The sequence below is a fragment of the Abramis brama genome, assembly GCF_963993115.1.
Source record: "Abramis brama genome assembly, chromosome: 18".
NCBI classification, from domain to species: Eukaryota; Metazoa; Chordata; class Actinopteri; order Cypriniformes; family Leuciscidae; genus Abramis; species Abramis brama.
In genome coordinates, this window is record NC_139980.1 from 28571415 (window position 1) to 28592088 (window position 20674).

The following is a 20674-nucleotide window of genomic DNA, read 5'->3' on the forward strand; positions in this document are numbered from 1 at the left end:
TATGCTTACTTTGCTTAAGTATGGCCATTTTCTGATGTCTTCTTGTTTAGGAATGTTCTCATTTTGAACAGGGATACTGCTGTGTGTGAAGACTTTAGGTAACTCAAAGTACTTTGTGTCTTCCAATGCACACACTTCCAAGTCTGTAAGGATGAAACTGTTTACCAATTTCTGCTCTCCTGGCTTATCTTGACACATAGTGCTCAGTAGAATCTGCGTTGGCTTCCCTTTCAGGTTCAGTTTCCTTTGCAATTCCTCAGTACAAAATGTAGCTGTACTTCCTGCATCCAAGAAAGCATAAGTTTCTACATATCTGTCACTCCTGTTTGACTTAACCTTTACTGGCACAATTGACAGCACACAGTTATCTCCTCCAGATTCTGTGTAATCACCTGATTGGTGGTTAAGCGAGACTTGGGCACATGAGATCTTCCTGTCTGGTATTTCAACATCTTTTGTTCCTTTTTGGTTCTCCTTAATGTGTAGAATGTCTGGATGTTTTTGGGAACATTCTTTACATTCCATTCTCTTTTTGCAAGTTTTACTAATATGGCCTTGGGTTAAGCATCCAAAGCATAAGCCTTTAGACTTCAGAAATTCCACACGCACCATATGTGGCTGCTCCTTTATTTCACTACATGACTCAAGAGCATGATCCTTTGTGCAATACATACATGGTTTCTCAAAGGCATTGAGCATTTTGGGTGGGCTGACCTGTTTCCTTGACACATATTGAGATTTTCTTTCCTCCAAGCAAATGTTGGTAGCAAAGCTACTCCTTGTTATTCCTTTTTTAGTAGGATATTTCTCTTTCTGATTCACTTTAGCTGCCACAACATTGCGATGGTCTATTATGTCACCAAAGAGGGGGTCCATGGCCACTTTAGCTTGACGATCTATGTAGTCAACCAAATGAGTAAATCTTGCTCTTACTCCTTGTCGCTCTTTGATGTCGTAAGCCTCTGATCGCCACCTTTCTTTCATCTTGTATGGTAGCTTTGAAAGTATAACTCTCATATTAGTAGGATTGTCCATTTCCTCCCTGAACTCTCCATCTTCCATTGTATTCCGACAACCAATCAGGAACAGAGCATATGCACTCAAGGCCTTTCCATCATCAGGCTTAATCTGAGGCCACTTTAAAGCTTTATCAATATAAGCACTTGCTATGATTAGCTCGTCTCCATAATGCCTTTGTAGCAATCGTTTTGCTTCTTTAAAACCTTTGCTTGATGACATATATTCACAGCTTCTAACTATCTCTTGTGGCTCTCCAGCGGTGTATTGTTCGAGATAATATAGCTTGTCTTTTTCATTGTCTGTCTTATGTTCTATGGTATGCTCAAAGGACCTGATGAAGGATTTGAACGTCAGTGGATCACCAGTAAACACTTGGATGTCTTTACTTGGAAGCTGAATTTGTGTCTGCTGTTTCACAAGCAATTCTGTTAATTCATTTTGCTTCTGCATAATTTGAATAATGCTGTCATCTGCTTGACGATTACTACTGTAGTCTGTGACTCTTGATGTGTCTAATTGTAGCGGTGCAAGAAACACTGGACTTGGAATGGCCTTCATTTTACTTTTCTTCTCAGATAAATGACCTGGTGAATCATCAGTCTGCTCTGTTTTCAGTTCTTTTGGCTTCTGGTGGACTCCCCTTCTTGACTTAGATTGCATGCTGTGGCTGCCATCTTCTGAGATTTCATGTTCTTTCAGTACCTTTAATTTAGCATTGCTTTCTGCAAGCGCTGTTTCTATTTCAAGTTCCTCCATTTTGGCTATGAGCTGCATCTTTTCGATTTCTAGTTGTTGTTTTTTCTTTAGGGAAGCTGCCCTTGCTAGCAGGGCTGCACGTTTTGATTCTTCACGTGCATATGCAGATGATACGGAGGAGGAAACAGATCGACTTTCTATATCTGAATCACACTGCTTTTTAGATTTACTCTTGTACACAGATACTTGTGAGGCACTGTCATGAGGCGAAACATCATCCTCCATATCAACATTGTCATCTTGGCCTTTTTTATCACCAACAGCAGCAATCCAGTTTTTTGTTTTATTTTCAAAAAGTCTCATGGAATCCATTTTAGGCTGAAACCAATTTTGTTGATCTGCAATCCTTTCATCTTGAGGCAAAATATCTTGAACTTGTACATTTAAATCCTTAAACTCGGTTAGCAATTGTACAAAGTCAAATTGCATCAAATCTTGTACATTCTGCAGATTATCCTCATCAATCATCAACTTTTCAATGGTGTTGATTTTACTGGTAAGAGATGATAATTTCGCTCTTCTCTGTCCAATGCGTCTGTGTAATTGCTCCTCTAATGCTCTTTCAGTTGGTTTAGGCGCCCTCTTGTGTTCAAAAACTGCAACGTTATCCTCTTCTCCTTCAGCCATCTTAATTCCACTAATGCACAAACTGCTTGCACACGATTAAAAGCACGTGTGCATTTCAGCTTCTTCAAACATGCATTTGTAAATTTAATAGCTCAGTTGTTTAAAGTCCGTTACCTCAAATAATGGAACTTCGATGAGTGACAACGCTTTTCTCTGTGACGCTGTTTAAATCCACCGTAGCATTTAAGCACCAATGTCCACTATTCATAATCCACGATACGTTAAAGTGTTCATTCACAGACGAGCCCTTTTTAACGTCCTTGTCACGGATTCAAATGCGCACCTTCAGTTTCACTTTCCATATCCACCGAGCGAGTTTTTTGACTTTCAATGTGATAGCAATCCGTCTAAATTTCCATCTTTGTTGCTTCTCCGTCTTTGGGTGAGCGTGATTTGAACTCGAATAACATACCGTAGTCCAGCAACTTCCTTTCAGCAAAGTTTAATAACAAAATTAACTGGAAAATGTTACACGGTCAAAAAACTGTATCGCTCCAACATTGCATCACAAGAAAAAACTAACCGTCATTGCCGGAAATGACATCATCGTCAATACGAAATATTATATTACACATATAAAATTATTTACTCTTAATTATTTACTGATTGCTTGATACACACAATTATTTATTCCACATCTACATAAAGAAATGTGATTTATGGCTCTTACACAAGCTATTAGGGTTTCCCTCAATACTTAAGGATTCCCCAGCTGGACATATAAAACGCTTAACGTATAGCTTAATGGACTAATTACAGTGATATAAAAGACCAAACTCGCAGGCAAGCAGATTGACTCAGAATAACGCGCAAAGTTTAATGCTGAGCGTTTCCCAGTGATAAAGTTGGCTTGACGTTGGACATTCGCACATTTAGGGACCGTCTCTAAAGTGTACACGACTTTGGTATACACGTTTCTAACTTCAATTTGAATAGAACGACTTACAGTCATAAAACCAACTGTAAAGTGTTCATGTAGTGTCAGACATAATGCGCACCCTTTGGATTTTTGATATTTATTCAAATAAATTAAAGTTTGCTATTGAAGTTAGAAACGTGTATGCCAATGTTTTATGCAACTTTTGAGACGGTCCCTAAATGTGCGAATGTCCTATGTCAAGCCAATTTTACATTTATTAGGCTACATTTAGTCATTTATTTAGCAGACGCTTTTATCCAAAGCGATTTACAGTTAAACTAACAATAGGAGGACAACAATATGCAAGTGCTATGACTCTTCCCAGTTTAAGCTAATGCAATACACGTGCATAGCCTACTATACTATATATATATATATATATATATATATATATATATATATATATATATATATATATATACTGTAGAGAGAGAGAGAGAGAGAGAGAGAAAAGAGAAGAGAAAAGAGAAAAGAGAAAAGAGAAGAGAAAGTGTTAGATCAAGTGTTGATTTTATGCCAGTATATCACGAAACGCTCTGCATGAAACTTTGCGCGTTACGTTCATCTTAGTCCATCTAGCCTACAGCCTACATCCCCAATAAGGTGCGAGTTTGGTCTTTTATATCACTGTATTAGTCCATAAACTACGTTAAGCGTTTTGTCCCGACAGAAGGGGAATCCTCGAGTGTGAGGTATTGAGGGAAACCGATTATAATCCTGTTCATGTAGAGAAAGCTGATGACATGTAGGCTACACAGGGAAAGTAACAATGAAGTTATTGAATGAAACATAAACACAGCTTCTGTGTCTTTATCATCTTTTCCGCATATACTGACACAGATAATCATTTTCATTTTATGAATGAATGGCTTGCTCTAACTGTTGCTGGTCTTCGTCAACAACACGAGCTTTTGCACCACCTGCTGGTGAGGTTGACTAACAGCAGATGGAGAGTATCTCGGTAATCTACTGCTTTTCCTGCAGTTCCGTTGAATTTACTGTCGAATTTGAACCACTGAATTTGTGGAAGCGAATTTGCAAAGCGAAATAAAATGGACTGAAAATTGCCTGTTGAATATTATAGGTTGTATTTTTAAACAGTTTGAATATTTTGGAAGTGAAATATGAAAGGTGAATATGGATTATTGAATTTTTAATAATGAAAATGTGTTTGAAATGTTTTTAATTGAAATATTCACAGCTTAAATATTCAACCATGTTGAATTTAAGCCCATAAAACTGCAAGCCCTAAAAATACAATGCATTAAAATGCAAGCATGGTTAATGCAATGCCTATTTTTTTTCAAGTAGTGCAATTCAACAGGCCTTTTGTTTCAAAACCATTTGACATTATTTTACTTCCATACAGATCGACCATGTCGTGAAATGGCACAGTGAACCTTGTAGATATCATTACCAATGCGAACGTGATGAAATATCAACCATTTCATGCACTGCCTGGCAAAAAAACTACAATTAATCAGTTTTGACTAAAAGTGGGCTACAATAGCCGAGTCTGAATACGCAACCCTGTATCACATGAAATACGTTCTGAGGAAACTATTTTGCAAATCGCAATTACGTTACATGCCAACATATAAGCAGTGCTATTACGTTGGTCCTTAACCTAATATAAGCAGTGCTATTACGTTGGTCCTTAACCTAATATAGCCAATCTATTGCAGTGCTATTACGTTTGTCCTGAACATAATACATCCAAAGCAGGTTTCTTTTCACACGTAGCAGCTAATGCTGTTCATTTTGTTTTAATTATTTACTCCCTTTTTTATCATTGGGCTACAAAATATTATCTATGCCAGGGCGAGTCAAATGGCGGCACCCAGATAATTTTTATCTGGCCCTCCAACTGGTTTTTGATGTTTAAAACCCCTCGCAATCTGATATCAAATTCCCCGCAAAGGTTTAGTGCGTTCAGCGGTGAGTTTAACAACGCACGTGATCATTCAGCGGTGAGTTTAACAACGCAGCGGTGAATTTAACAACACTCAACTGCAGGTAAAACGGCCAAATACCATAAAGACGTTAACCTCTCTGTTATTGTAGCTATTGCATTGTCCTGCCATCATAAAATTTATATTTGTATATTTTATTTATATTTGTAAAATTATATTTTATCAGTAGGAAATCGCGCTGAAGAAGTCTCGTTCCGAGCACATCGCGATATTTGGCATCAGTTCACGTGTGTCAGATGTTGGTAAGTAAATAAATACGCTGTTCTAATAATGTGTGATATAATGTATTTTCTGTTTGTGGATATTAATCTGCCATTACATCTGCCATCTCCACGGAGACTTTGCGTTTCATTGCTTTCTAATTCAAAATAGGGTGATTAAACACTGCCTGTCACGTGACGTGCTATAGGCCTAGATATTCATATCAGATTAAAAATAGTACAATTCTTTCCAAAGTTGTATTTGTAGTAGAAGCACAGTAAAACAACACTTACCATGCTTTTACCACAGTAACATTGGTTTTACTGTGATAAGTGTAGTAAAAAGACAGTAATCACAAAACGTACCATGCTTTTACCACACTATTGGTAGTTTTAATGTGATACTTATTGTAAATGCACAGTAACCACAAAACTTACCATGCTTTAAACCTCAGTAACCTTAGTTTTACTGTGATTGGTGTAGCAAAGGACAGTACTCAATAAACTGACCATGCTTTTACCTCAGTATTGATAGTTTTAAAGTGATATTTGTTGTAAATGCATATTAACCACAACACTTGCTATGCTTTTAATGCTTTATAATGTAACATCCAATATTTGTAAGGTAAATCAGTACTTTTCCCTTTAAATAATCCTATATATTATACATAATGATATTTTCTTTTCTCTTTTTTCAGCTGAAAAGACCAAAAGTGCCTTTCGGACTCAGTCAGCCCATTATTGTTTGAGGAGAAGTAAACGGAGGAGACGGACAGCTGCAAAGGCAAATATTCGCAATGGTATGTATGTGTTGGTTTTAACCCTAAATCAAACATTTTATCAAGCATTTGTTGTTTCTTAAAACTTTTCTCACAAAACCCATAGCCCAATCAGTACAAACATAGTCTGAAAGTCTTAATAATTCACAAGATTTAACAAGTTGTCAAATCCGTATGATAATCGTACATATTTGTATACTCGTACACAATCCTGCAGCTTTTACTCCTAGTGCTGTCATTGGCTACTGCCTCAATTCCTGTACATATTTATCGCGATATTTGTAAATCAGTTGCGCCACTTCTTGGAAAGTAGTCGGATGTCACACACACTGTCAGAAAGTTTATATTAATTGCAAATTGGTCCCCGTCTGTTTATGTTCCAGTGATACATGATGTCTCTCCACACCTCATAACCTACCTCTGTTTGCAAGAGTGGAAAAGCTTATCTGACTTGTCACATGACATCAGATACTCGATTATTTTGTCATAATCAGATCAGTTACACTGCTGATAACTGTCCCGTTTGCATGTAAATCATTTTCATATGATTATTGCTTGCTATTAAAGACATACTTTTATTCATAGAAATGCCCACATATCAGTGAACTTATAACATAAAAATGCTTTTAACATTTAATTATGCAACACTCTTTACAGAAAACATATCCCACGCTTATGGATAAACTCACAACGTCATCATCAAGTGCTGTGCTGGGCACATTGAGCAACAAGTGTCCTCCAACGTATTCAATCCGTGGCCAAGTTCTTCACATCTTCCCATGGGACACTGACATTCTTCAGATCTTCGTGGAACATCTGTCTCCGTGTCTTCCTTGGTCTTCCCTGTCTCCTGCATCCTCCTGGTGGTGTCCACTTCATCACTGTGTTTGGGTGGTGTTGTTTGGGCATGCGTAGGATGTGTCCAGCGAGGTGCACCCTTTGCTCTGTCACAGTTTCTGAAAGTCTTCATGTGGAGTCAAGGGCGTAGATTTGGTTTGAACATTGGGGGGGTTTGAAGTTTGGGTTCTGCATATTTTCAAGCACAGCACTTGATGATGACGTTGTGAGTTTATCCATAAGCGTAGGATATGTTTTCTGTAAAAACGTTTAGGTCAGAATAAAAAGCGCTCCATATCGCAAACTATGTTTTGCTGGCTTTATGTTGTCAGTAATACTGTCAGTTAACAATGAGGTATTGTATATTGAAAGAAATTACACGTTTACCGAGATCCTAACCCTATAGTGTAACTACACACTTCAATGAACTACAATTTACAGCGCCCGTCCCATGGACACAATGATAGTGGCTTATGGGTAATGTAGTTTAAAAAAGTTTAGTAATGGAATTAAATAAATACAATCTTTAATGAACAAAGGGACATCTAAATATGTTCATTATACAAAACTCTTTGACATATTTGAGAGCCAGGCTGAAATTTGGTATTTTACTGTGAGCACTTTTTAAAATGCTTTTTTAACACCTTTCCATGTATGCCAGATATCTCTGTCCAACATTATGTATTAAACATAGCATAAATAATTGTCCTACCAATTTTCACTTTGATACGCTTATCAGACTTTGCATTTGCAGACTTTGCAGAATGTGCATTTTTATGCTCTTCCAGGGGTTGCTATGGGACCCCTGGGGGAGGAAGGGCAGTAAAACCTACACATATGTACTCTCTTCATCATGGACAACAAACTGTATTGAGTCACATTTATATCTGAACATTCTTTTTCTTTCCCACCTTTTCTATATTTACATCATGCTTGTGTTAGGTTTTGATTATATTGACAACACAGTTGTCATCGTTTACACACAACAACTCAAAATTGTTCACACTTATTTCTAATGATGAGACCAAACCAACTGTACATCATACATGTCAGTTCAGAGTGCCAAAATTGACTCAAAATGTTGCACTGAATGTTACCAACAATGGATGGAAACAATATAAGAGGGAGAGGAGGAAGAAGAGTATGTGAAATAGGTGGTGAACAAAGAGGAAGAGGAGGAGGATGAGAAAGAGCAAGGTGTGAAGAATGTTGTCAAGGCTGGATCTGCTTTAGGGATTTTCCCTTTGCCTGAGATGACATTGTGATGTGGAAGAGGTCATCAGGCCGGACCAACATGAAGACATGATGCTGAAGCAGAATAAAATCTCTCTCACTGACCTTGATTCCTCTAGTTGCACAACTCTTCTGAGTGACTGTAACGCTTTTCATTTAGAGTTTTTTACTGTAACATTTTTGTCTTTTGCAGTTGAGTCACTGTATTTTCACAGTATGCAAGTGTTGAATGTACAGACATTCAATACTATACAATATTCAGTACAATACTATACTTGCAGTGCATACAGTATACAATTTATTCACCTTACTACTGTAAGTTGTCATTACTATATTTATTTTACATAATTGCAAAATTTGTTTACTTAGTTACGATATACTTTTATTTCGGTAACTGCGTGTTTCGGATTCTGTTCTTCATTTTTTTATGTAGTGTCTAACGATTGATCTGTAGTGTTTATAAAACTGACTCGCTGTGTTTATGATCTGAAAGCATTGTTTGATTTTGAGCACAGATAAAATGGTTTTGAGGCAATTGTTTGATTTTGCCAGAAGAGTCAGAGGTTCTCTGAATGTGGTTTGAAAATTTGGTTTTGTGTTTAAGGTTTTAAGAATGTAAGTGATGGTTTCAAGAAATGTGTTTTAGAAATTCAGAAAACTGTAACATTATACTATTAATCAGGTCACAGCTGATAAATCTACACAGTTGAGTGGTGAAATGTTTTGAGTACCACAGAATCACATCAGTTGACTATGAAACCTGTACTAGATTACACAGAAAGCACATTGAATATTATGTTGGGGAAAAAAATGATTCCTCCTCATCATTATGGTTTTCTTCCTTATAATCTGCTTCTTCCATGTCTCTTAACAGGTTTCAATTGTTATACAGCACCCTACAGTTCAACTAATGAAAGTTACTGTACCACACAGTACAGTACTTTAATTAATGCAATTCATTTCCACCACTGACTGGTTGTAGAGGTATGCATGCACACATTTCTATGTATGTGAAATAAGAGGTAACACTTTGGTTATATTTATGGTGATAAAAAGCAGATTTTATTACATGCTTTATATTCATAGTTAAGGTCATTGTCCAGAAGTATGAAAGGTGTTACTGTCTTGTAGATTACAGTCCATCATCAGAAATTTTGTCACTGTCGTACTCATCAGCTGAAGCACTGTACAAGAAGTTGTCCTCTGCTCCAGACAAAACGTGCAGGTAACAGTCTCTTGCTTGCACCTTCATTTCTCTGATTTGATGCTGCTTTCTGAGGATGATGCTCTGCAGACCTTTCAAACCTTCTTCACTTAGGCCACATTGCGAATCTTAAAGAGGAACACAAGAATATAAGACCAGCCTTAGAAACTTTATAAACAGTCATCATTGTTGTGTATATTTATTAGGGCTAGGGCAACCCTATGTTTATGTAATTTATTACAAATACATACTTTTCATTGTCTCACTAGAGAACAAGCAGGACAGCTCTCTGAGGGCATCGGAACGAGTTGAAAGAGATTTCCAATTGTGGTCCATCTCTGCAACAAGAATCTTCTGCTCCTCCTCAAGTCTCCTTACTGACATGATGATATCAAACGCCCTTCTCTTTGTCCTTAGATGATGTCCTTTATGATAAATAATTTGTATTAAACATCAACCTTCAAAGAATCTCTGAAATAGTATGGGGTTACAGAATGACATTTGAAGCATTGTGGGTTATGTGTCATTATGTATCAGATTTGTCAGAAGCAGTCAACAGACAGTAACAATTACAATTATTTGTGACTAAATGTATTACAAGTAATCATTTCCTCACCGTCAGCCCAATCATTCATCCAGTCTTCCAATTGGCTCACTGTCACTGTCAATTGCGCTTTCATGGACTCTAGGTTTTGTAACTGGCTTTGCAGAGCTTTTGTGGTCTACAATAACAAACAGTGGTAAGAAACAAAAAAACAAATGTCCAATGCACAGCTTCATACACTGCTAACATGCAGTACTGAACATCTAAAATTAATTCTATTGATGTCATTACCTTTTGATATCGGCGGGTCAGTGAGATTGTTTAACTTTTGCTGATTCCAGCGCATGGCCATGAGTCAGCATGTCTGTGCGTCCTGCAAACACAGAAAATATGATGTTACCATATTCCTCCTACTTATTATGCAAGGATGTAACTAGTGCAGTATGTGGTAATCTTACCTGCTTTTGACATATGCTTTGTGGTTACTGCAATCCTAGAGAGGCAGGCATTGCAGTGTTCCACCTCCTCCCCTAGTGTTAAACCAGCACCGTCCTGATATGCCCCACTCCATTTTACCTGGTTAAGAATAAAAAATAAAAAAAGAATAAAAAAAACAGATGTTTGCAGATGTTCAGTTTAGATAATGTGATTCTATCACATAGCAACACTTCCTTACCTCGCATTTAAAATCATGGGCTTTGGCATGAAATACCGAAAGGAATGGCTTCATGTTAAGAAGGTGCTGGAGCTCTGGACAGCTTTTTGCAACTCTTTGGAGGTAGGGTCAATATTTGCAGGTCACATCCATACAAAAAAAAGTGATTTGCCTACTGGCCAGCTTTTCTTGCAGGTACAGGGGATAGGCAAAAATGTCCCCCCTATACATATTTAAGGCACAGAGCAGGACTCCGTGCCGACACACTGCAAGCTCCAATCCCTCCTCGTCTACCTTGCTGGCAGATCTTTGGGAGGTCTCTCTGGCTGCTGACCACTCCCCTCCACAAACACCTCTTCCACTGAACTACAATATGTAAAATTGCTGATTAAAATAAGACTCTCCTAAAACTCTTCAGAAAGAGGTTATTATAGTGCTGTAGTCTAATTATCATCTAGAATTTTACATCTTTGTTTGTGTTGTGAATGTGGTCTACAAATCTTTTCACGTCTTCGTCCTTGGCTATGAAGACGCCTTCAAAAATGGCCTGTTCCTCAGATCTAAAAAAATAAAAAACAACAATTGGTGATGGACAACAATTTATGATAACTTATAATCTGAGATTTCTTAGTTCACATTAAAGAGCTATGTTTTCTTATTAATACAAACACTGTGATACACAGTTTGGAGTAGCTAGCAGCATTCTTGAAACGGTAATGTTTGCGGTTTCCATCAACTGAAACTGCAAGCATATCTGGGGTGCATGCAGGACAGTTGAAGGGCTCTTCCTTGCATATGTTGTCCACCTCAAATCGCACAGCCTCCCACTCAAAAAAACTTTTCAGAAAACTGTCTGCTGAGATCTTGCTTATCAACCAACAACTCAAAGATATCAACAACACTGCAGGATAGATAAATTCAATACTCACGCGACCAAAGCGGACAGTTCGTTGATTCAGCATTCTTAAAAATGCTTGGCAGGACAGTCCTGGTGCCGCCATCTTCATTTCTTCAAATGAAAAAAAGACATCTGTGGCATAAAGTGTGGCAAATTGAAGGGTTGCAGGCCAGTAGTCACTTCTGTTTAGGTCATCAACTCCAGCAGTCCAAGTGGATTGGCATGCCTCACAAATTAACTCTGGCATGCTTAGATCATGTCATCCTGGAAATATCAAAAACACATCCACTGTAATGTAAACCAGGGTTTGGGTTCTTTGTACAATTTATATATTACTTTGTATACTTCATATATTTTTAGTTTTATATCTATGTCAAACGTGTAGGGAGTCGCGTATGGATAGATATTTATTTTTAAGATGCTTCTCAAACAGGACAAAATAAAGTTCTTCACATTCTTACCATTCATTGTGACCACAGCAACAATCTTTCCTGGACTAACCCTCAATGACTCTGATGAACAACCACAGATTTTGTCAGGCATCTCCACAGGTACAAGCCGGACTGAAAAAGATCATACAGTACACTTGAATTATGTTAATTTGTTTTGACTGAGAAATATAAGATTGTAATAGATCAATGGCAATGAAGCATATTGCTGAAAAAGTACTCAAGATATGCTCAAAAATCTGACTGACACAGAGTATCCACATACATTCAAGATAAAACAATAAGAGACAAAAAGTCATCATTTAAATAGTAAAGCTTATGAGCTTAACTATTCTGAGAATGAGATATATGTTGTACACACACAAACCAGAACTTACCACAATGGGAAAGAGCCGTTGACCACAAAAGTTGTTGGAGGCAATGGCTGGAAGAATCCAGCAGTCATGGCATCTCTGTTGTGAAGTACATGTCTGGTGTGCATGCTGACGTCACAATCAGCACAGAGGAAGGGACGTGGTCGACAGTCACAACACCGGACAGTAGCTGGATTTCTCCCACACTGTTGGCAGATGTGTGTTGCCACATTTTCTTGTGCCGCAGCCGTGTTCACCAGGCGCGGTCTCTCTGCCCTCCACCTCTCCGAAAAGAGACTGTCGTTTGCTCCAGTTCGAGGAAGCCAGAAGAGGATCTCTTGGGGTTTCAAGAGGTGATGCCTCATCACCTGAGGATTCGCTTAGTGAGTGCTGGAGATCCAACACTCTGTAAATGGTATGGAATATTCAAAAACAATAATTTCCTATGTATATATATATATATATATATATATATATATATTTTTTTTTTTTTTTTTTTTTTTTTTTTACAATATTAAAGTGTACTCCATTTGTCTGTGAAAGGATCAGTATTCTAGCAAATTTTAAAATAGAAACATTTATTTACATTCTAACCCACTGTCAGATATACAGTATATATATATACAAGGGCTAATGGAAACACAATGAAGTACACACCAACAGTCTCTGGAATAAAGGCCACCTCACAGTTAGTGTCAGGAGCAATGAAGGGAGGATCAGTCTTCCGAATGTGATCAGCTGTAGAGAATAAAAACAACACAAATCAACATTTATAACTTGTCCCAAGGCCTGGTTACCAGCCTAAAATGGTGCAAGCTCACTGTTTAACATATAGCTAGAGAGAAATACTAGTACACTTTTATTTCCCAAACCCTAATGGGGGCAGTCCAATTACTGTTGGTTATCTGCATATAAGGTGTCATACAGATTATGACAGCAAATAGGAATGCTAATATAGAAGCAGATTAAAAAGAAACAAGCTGCCTGGCCATTGACAACACACTCTGAAGAACAAACTGTTTCAAACACAGCCTTGCCAAGACCAATAACTTGCAATAGATTTAGTAAAATGGTAACCAGGCTAGCTCATTTGACATTATGACCATATTGACAAGATTTCCTGAGAATGTAAATACAGCCCACAATTAAACTATTTTTATGCGCTAACTTTGTAGTAGGGATGGGACGATTACCGGTTTCACTATAAACCACGATAAAATGCACTGACGGTTAGTAATATCGTTTAAAATTTAATTATCATTAAAACCGTGTTTGATTATCGCGATTTTAGATCCTGTTCAGCCAGCAACAGTCTGATGCAGGCGCAGCGCGCAATGTTGTTGTTTTTTTTTATTCAAGAAGGAATTGCGGAAGGCAGTGACCGTGCTCGGGAGATTTTTCTGCCTTTTAAGAGAACCAATTCTGAGGTGTGGTCATATTTTGGCTTTAACAAAAATCCTGAGGGAAACTTAATCGAGGATGGTCACCCTGTCAGCTCTAACATGCACAAGAAAGTAGCCGAGTCGTCTTGTGTGACCATTACCCACTGTTGTATAGCGAACGCAAGGCAAGTTAACTTTGACCTCAATACCAAAACTACTAGGAAATAATTGGGCATAAAATGTTGTTTTAAGTTGAACTATTTTATATCAATCACTTGAAATAAACGTGAAGCTTCCGCAAAGAAAAGTTCGCAGCAAGTGGCTTTGAGCCAAAGACGAACGAACAAGTTCAAACAAGACTATGTGACATTTAAGGGATAATAATTTATATTCATTATACACTTATTACACCGATTTTTTTTAGCACATAATTACGGGGACATTGAATTGAGATTAATGTTTTAAATCTTACCTGTTTATAAATCCATTACAGCGTACAAAACAATCGTTCAGACAAGATGATCATCACAACAATATTATCAAACTCTGTAAACAATAAATCAACTCTGATTTAATTTTAAAATACAATTAAAAACGGAGACGCAAGACGGCAAGTTGTATTTGAATGAAACGAGAGAGCGCGTCCATTGTGATCATGGTGTAACGTCTGTCAGAGAGTTTGAATACTAACGTTACCCAGATACAAGACAGTGCAAATGAACTGTTAGTTCCACGAGACTTTTATAGATGTTTTCTCTCAGTTAAGCGCACACTTCACATACATGTCGAAGAGCGAATGTTAAAAGGGAAAATAAAACACTCTAAAACACGCTACAAATCAAAGTGGAAGTAAACACATTATAATAAAACAACGGTCAGCAGTAGAGGTCATCTTCCTCTTTGCGCGAGCAATCTCACTCTCACTGTGCGTGCGCGCTCACATAAAACCAGCATGCATACAATAACGTACGCCATAGAAGAAGTTATCTTAAAGGCACATCAACATTCATGTCATGAACACTACTTAACACTAGGCGGCCGTTACAATGGATGTGCGCGGTGTTATAATGCATTGCTATTGACGACCGTCATTATAAGGAAGGAAATACCACATAATAGAATCTTGCTTTAAAAAGTGCATAGAGCTGCTTGTTTTATTTGTTGTTTGTTGATTTTCAAATATTAAACTTCTTGAAATGTCTTCAGTGTGATCATCAACTCTTTTTGAAAAACTTTCATCTCGTTTTAACAAAACCGTGATAATATTGATAATCGCGATAATTTTGGTCACTATAATCGTGATATAAAATTTTCATACCGTCCCATCCCTACTTTGTAGTTTATACTGCTTTACACAAATATGTAATATTAGCCTTAATGTGTCTTTCACTTAATCCAAGACTAGTGACATCTTTAATAAATCTACTTTTTATGTAAAAAAATCAAATGATTGGTTTTGGTTTGATTGTTTCTATGACATATCAAGCTATACATGTATTCCTTGATTTGATACACTCATAAGTGCCTAAACAATGTAGATCTTCAAAATATTGTGAATGAAAAACAATACTGACCCTTATTTGACTGATTCCTGCTTGATCTTGGCCTCGCATAGACAATATTTCCAGTAATGTCTCTTTTTCTCCATTCCACCCTCAGCTCAGGTCTCTTCACTTGTGCTGCTGCCTCCTCTTCTTGCAGCTCACCAAGGAGGTCATCAAGACTTTGGAGCTCATCCTTCAGTTCTTGGTCATCAACCAGGTTATCCAAGATCATGAGGTGTTCTTGGATTTCTGAATCACTCTTGGACATTGTGATGGGCAGACACACAAACAGACAGAAAGGCTCACAACGAAGAGATGGACAGATAAAACAAATATAGATGTAAACAGAGAGAGAGAGAGAGAGAGAGAGAGAGAGAGAGAGAGAGAGAGAGAGAGAGAGAGAGAGAGAGATGAGTACAGATTAACAAGATGGACATGGCTCTTAAAAGTGCCTTTGTTTGTGTGTGTGTGTGTGGTGTGGGGTAAGACTGAAAATAATTTTTGAAGCTGTCAAATAGGGACCAAAAAACCAGTATTCTCTTCATCTGTGTTGCCAGAATGGGCTAGATTGTATGTGATATTCCTTTTATATAGTTCAATAAACAAGAAGTTAATATTGTTAATTACATTTTAGACAGAAATTAGACAAATTGTTAATAAATGTAAGTTTTGGTCTATTTCGCAAAAAAAAAGTTCCAAACAAAGCCACAGCAGAACTTCATATATATATATATATATATATATATATATATATATATATATATATATATATATATATATATATGAATCAGTAAATAAGTTATGACAGCATTACTTATAAGTTATTACATTATTAAACACATTAATTGTTTTATTTCATATTGAAAAATTGTTATGAGCCACAATTTAGTAGTTATGAATTCATTTGTATAGTTTATTATAGATTTATTTGGGTGTTAATTATATAATTTTGCGTGGATTTTAAACAATTAGGCTGTAAAACAAACCAATCTGGCAACACTGTTCTAATGTTGGATAATAGTTGTGGGCTAATGTAATACTGAAAATCTTACATTCTCCTATGATAGTACCTTGGCTTACATGATTATATGCGACAAAAATTAACTTGAATTCAATTAGCTTTGCTAGCCTGCACATTTGGTGCAGCAAGCTACATTTTTATAATGTATAATTTACCGTCATACGAAATTGCCACCTTACACATAGGGTTCTAAACACAACTTCTTGTCCTGATTCAACAGTTTTTGATGTGTCAATTTAAGAATAGTATAAATCTTTATTAAATAACTCTTCTACTTACCGAGTGGAAAATCGCAATGGACCTTGGGATCGCCCATGGGATCGCCCCATACAGTGACGTCAGCGTTATTAATTTAGAGGATTTAATCAATAAAAAAATAAAATAAAATAAAAAGATTAATTGAACACAATCGTAGCATATTACATATATATTTATTAACATCAACAAACCTCTGATAAAAATACGTTACCCAGCATTTTCTAGTTAAAGCAGTGTAGGCCTGCCTACCTATACCAGTATGACAAGCAAACGCTTAAACTGTTACGCGCCGTGGAGCGTTGTTAAACTCACCTTTGAATGCCGTTTTACCTGCAGTTGAGCGTTGTTGAACTCACCGCTGAATGCGGTTGCCTATGAACGCGCTAGCTTTGCGCAGAGGGCACTTTGATATCACATTGCGAGGGTTTTTAAACATCAAAAACCAGTTGGAGGGCCAGATAAAGATCATCTGGGGGCCGCCATTTGACTAGCCCTGGCATAGATAATTTATTGTAGTCTATTCCTTTTTATTTATTATTTATTGTAGCCTCGACCCATACACAGCAGACGGGTTGCGGTGTTACCCAAGACGTCAAATTTCAACGCTGCAGGCTCCGGTTCAGAGTTCTATAATGTTGATCGGACTACCCTGCACGTTGAAAAATTACGCCTATACCCAGTGCGTTAACAAGTGACGCCAAGGGATCCTGGCCAAGCGTCCATATGTGACGAGTCCAACTGCGTCCTGTAAAACGCCTGTGGGTTGCATTGATGGTTGAAAGCCATGAGCGTCTCTCACACACGATAAAGGGTGTGTGTTGAATTCGGCCAATATACTCCTGCGGGCAATTAAGGGATGATGGAACCTATATTGTCGTGTTTTTAGTTAGGATACCTAGCACACATTCAAGTTTAAATTGAGTAGGCTACCACAGGCTAATTTAAAACTAAACGAAATTGTAGCCTACGCACGCTACTGTTGCTGAAAGCGTCTGATATCACGCACTTGAATTGGCTAGCAAAGTCCAACTGCGTCCTGTAAAACGCGGGTGGGTTGCATTGGAGGTGGTTAAGCCGCGAGCGTCTCTCACAGACGATAAGGGTGTTGAAAATGGCAAATAGACTCCTCTTGAAAGATAAATAATGGAAAACAATGACCTCCTATTTTAGGTGTAAGCAATCCTAATCATAGAGCAAACATAAGTCGTTGCTGAAAACGTCTTTAGTCTGTGCAGTCGGTCAATGTTGAGGTGAATTGATGATGGCGAAGCCCTGAGCGTGTAATTACATCGCGGATGGTTTTACACTGAAGTTGGTTGAAAGCCATGTGCGTGTCATCTATATACGCAAAAGGGTGCTATATGCGTGGGCAGAAAACGCAGAAGGACGTGACAAAACGGCCTTATATGACGCCCTGAGATGAGAACGGGTTGGACCTGCTCTCTCAGCATAATATAAAGACCTGCAGTTTCACCTCCGTAAGGACTGATCAGAAAATAAGATCCTTAAAATGTCGCATCCATCACAGGAAGTACAGCCTTCACCATCGGACCATCTAATTCTACTGGCATGACTGCACACACACACACACACACACACACACCAGCATTGTGGTAAGTCGGAAGTGAGGTGATTTGTCTGTGAAAACAAACCAGGGCCGGGCATGAGGCATATTACCACTCAGGGCTGAGAATGATTGCAGGTGATGATAAGGTCATTGTAAGTCAGATCGATTTGAGAGTGTGAAGGTAAACACTTCCAAAGCTTTCCTGCTTCATAAAGCACAAACATTGAGTCATTGTACACTGCTCAGGTCAGTGATGATGTCTTCATGAACAGGCCAGCTTGTTTAATTGAGCTCTGACCGCTGCGGTAAATACAGAGTGAAGTGGAGTCTTCGGTTCAGTAAGCATGTTCTCATAGATAACTCATGGATCGGTGGTGGGATGGACTCTGGATTAAAGATTATTATTGTTTTCCATTATTTCATTTCATTTTATTTTATTTTACTTGTTTTATTCTTATTTTATTTTACTGTCAAAAAAGTACCTATAAAAAGTTTTTATATAAATTGATACCACCGAGTACAAATTTATAAAAACATTTATTTAAATCCTTTTTAAAATTTGAAAAAGAATACATTTAAATGTAAGTAAGTAATACTTACATTTAAGTATATAACTATAGTTAATTAGGCCTAAATGCATTGTTATTGCAAATGTATAATGCAACTGTATTTTTAAAATATAATGCAACTGTATTTTTAAAAAAACAATTCTCTCACAAGGAAAATATCCACATTTTAGTTAACTTAATTGTTTGTGCATGTTTAATCTTTATTTTCTCTGTTCTTGACATTTGGTATGGGTATTAAGTACTGTTGCCATTGGATATTCAGTTAATTTATTTTGTAATACCCAAAATACACATTAATGTACAAGCCATTGCCAGCATCTGACCTTGATACAAGTTAAAAACATGACCTTTATGCCTGGAAAAGTCTGGTTCAGATTTCTGTTTTTCAATTGAGATTCTAATATGATTCTACAGAAATTAAATTGAACTTTTTTACCCATGGTAATGGATGAAATTTTTATGCCATCAGATTCATAGGCAGAATAGGCAAAAAACTATTAAATTAAATAGCCATGGATGAAGGCAACAAGGGGACGTGATCTTTGTAAATCCTACGCAATGGGAATGTTTTTGGGTAATAGAATGTGAGATGTAGCATCCAGGCATCCACAGTCACATTATACTTTTAATTTTATTAGAACTGTAGAATATTAAGAAGCAAAAGGCAGTGGAATAAAAGTTTTTGCAAGGACTTTAAGCTAAAAATTCATATTTAATGGTTCATAGGCTATTATTTGACTTATGATGCAATAAAGCAGTATGTAATGAATATTCACAAAGACATTTCATGAAACTGTTGCAACATCTTTTTAAAGGAATAGTTCACCTCAAAAAAGAATATTTTGACATTCTTTATTCTGTGAAGCACAAAATTAGCTGTACTTTTCTGTAGTGCTCATTGACCAAGAATTTCTATGAACAATGACTAAAAATATAATTCACAAGACACATGTACTACTTTCATGATACTTTTATGAAATTTGATCTTTTCTGGAGCTTGATACTGTAAATTATCACCCTTTTTTAGTGTTGGCTGCCGACTTTCTGCAAAAGATCTCCTTTTGTGTTTTTGGTTGAACTATCCCCAGAAGTCTTTAAACAAAGCACCTCACTGGAGGCCTCAAGATCCAACATTATAGTTTTATATCAGTTTAACTGCCATGTTTGTCTTAGATTGCCATGTATGGTTTCCAACAACAGATCTGTCCTCGTGTTATTCTGTTAAGGCTTGTCACCATCAATCTCGTCCCTGAGAATGATTCGCATCTAGAGGCCCTCAGCCATGACTAAGAGGAGCTTATATCCTCTTCAGCTTATATGCAATGTGACACTGTGATTAAAGTTTAATACTTGTGCCAAGGTGAGATTATCACAGGGTCCCAGAGTTTGAGTTCTGATGCATGCAGCGCTCTGAGCTTGAACCGTTTTGCCTGGCAGTATGGCACTGAACAAGTCTCTAGTGTCCTCTTCAAACAGGAAGCCAGTGGAGTGTCTGTTTTTGCATTTTTACCTTCCTGTCAGAAGTCTAGCTATTTCACATGTTAGTTATTTCACACTATTATTATTGTTGTTGTTTATTATTTTACCCCTTAGTCTTATTTAAATGTTCTTTCTGTTCTTTAGCACCATGCTCTACTGTTTAAGCTTGGTTCTGCTGTGGGGTTTTTTGCTGACAGAGCAAGAAGAGACAAAATAAGCTAATTGTGACTAAAATGTAGGTTACTCAATGTTAACGTCTTGTTTATTGAACTGTTAGATATTAAAGCAATATCACACTTGCAGTCATGCTGTTGTTGTTTCTGCTTATGATGATCAGGAAGTGCTGCACTCTTACTTGTGAGATATTGCTAATGTAAAAGAGATAGTGCTGATGGATTTGGAACTAG

At 37.2% G+C, this 20674-nt stretch overlaps 2 protein-coding genes and 1 long non-coding RNA gene across 7 annotated transcripts in view; 1 reads left to right on the top strand and 2 right to left on the bottom strand.

Moving 5' to 3' along the window:
• The window catches only part of LOC311068281 (uncharacterized protein), an 85283-nt gene extending 75328 nt beyond the window's left edge, over nt 1-9955 (top strand). Inside the window, exons 2-5 of one of the 4 annotated variants that reach the window (XM_084090625.1) lie at nt 5465-5537; nt 6194-6295; nt 9476-9569; nt 9818-9955. In XM_084090625.1, the coding sequence (XP_083946751.1) occupies nt 5465-5537; nt 6194-6295; nt 9476-9569; nt 9818-9860 (312 nt within the window). In that variant the 3' untranslated portion in view covers nt 9861-9955. Of the gene's footprint in view, nt 1-5255; nt 5339-5461; nt 5538-6193; nt 6296-6931; nt 9453-9475; nt 9570-9817 lie in introns of those variants that run through there. The other 3 variants (XR_014603359.1, XR_014603358.1, XM_084090626.1) reach the window with 3 other exon arrangements.
• Nucleotides 9566-10888, bottom strand: LOC311068283. The gene is made up of 3 exons (XR_014603360.1): nt 10769-10888; nt 9800-10668; nt 9566-9676 (listed from the first exon to the last, which is right to left on the bottom strand). It is a non-coding gene; the product is annotated as an uncharacterized lncRNA (long non-coding RNA).
• Nucleotides 10889-11193: 305 nt separating this feature from the next.
• Nucleotides 11194-16899, bottom strand: LOC311069069 (uncharacterized protein; the record flags this gene model as incomplete). 2 transcript variants are annotated; one of them, XR_014603469.1, is made up of 7 exons in its annotated part: nt 11194-11307; nt 11677-11909; nt 12107-12208; nt 12472-12853; nt 13105-13185; nt 15404-15880; nt 16674-16899. XR_014603469.1 is itself a non-coding variant. In XM_084091994.1 (3 exons), 3 exons carry the CDS (start codon nt 15639-15641, stop codon nt 12828-12830), a joined length of 345 nt encoding a protein of 114 aa, XP_083948120.1. In that variant the 3' UTR covers nt 12723-12827. The 2 variants fall into 2 exon arrangements, 1 of the variants encoding a protein (XP_083948120.1); XM_084091994.1 differs by lacking the exons at nt 11194-11307; nt 11677-11909; nt 12107-12208; nt 16674-16899 and having other exon boundaries at nt 12723-12853; nt 15404-15641.
• Between the last annotated feature and the right edge of the window lie 3775 nt (nt 16900-20674).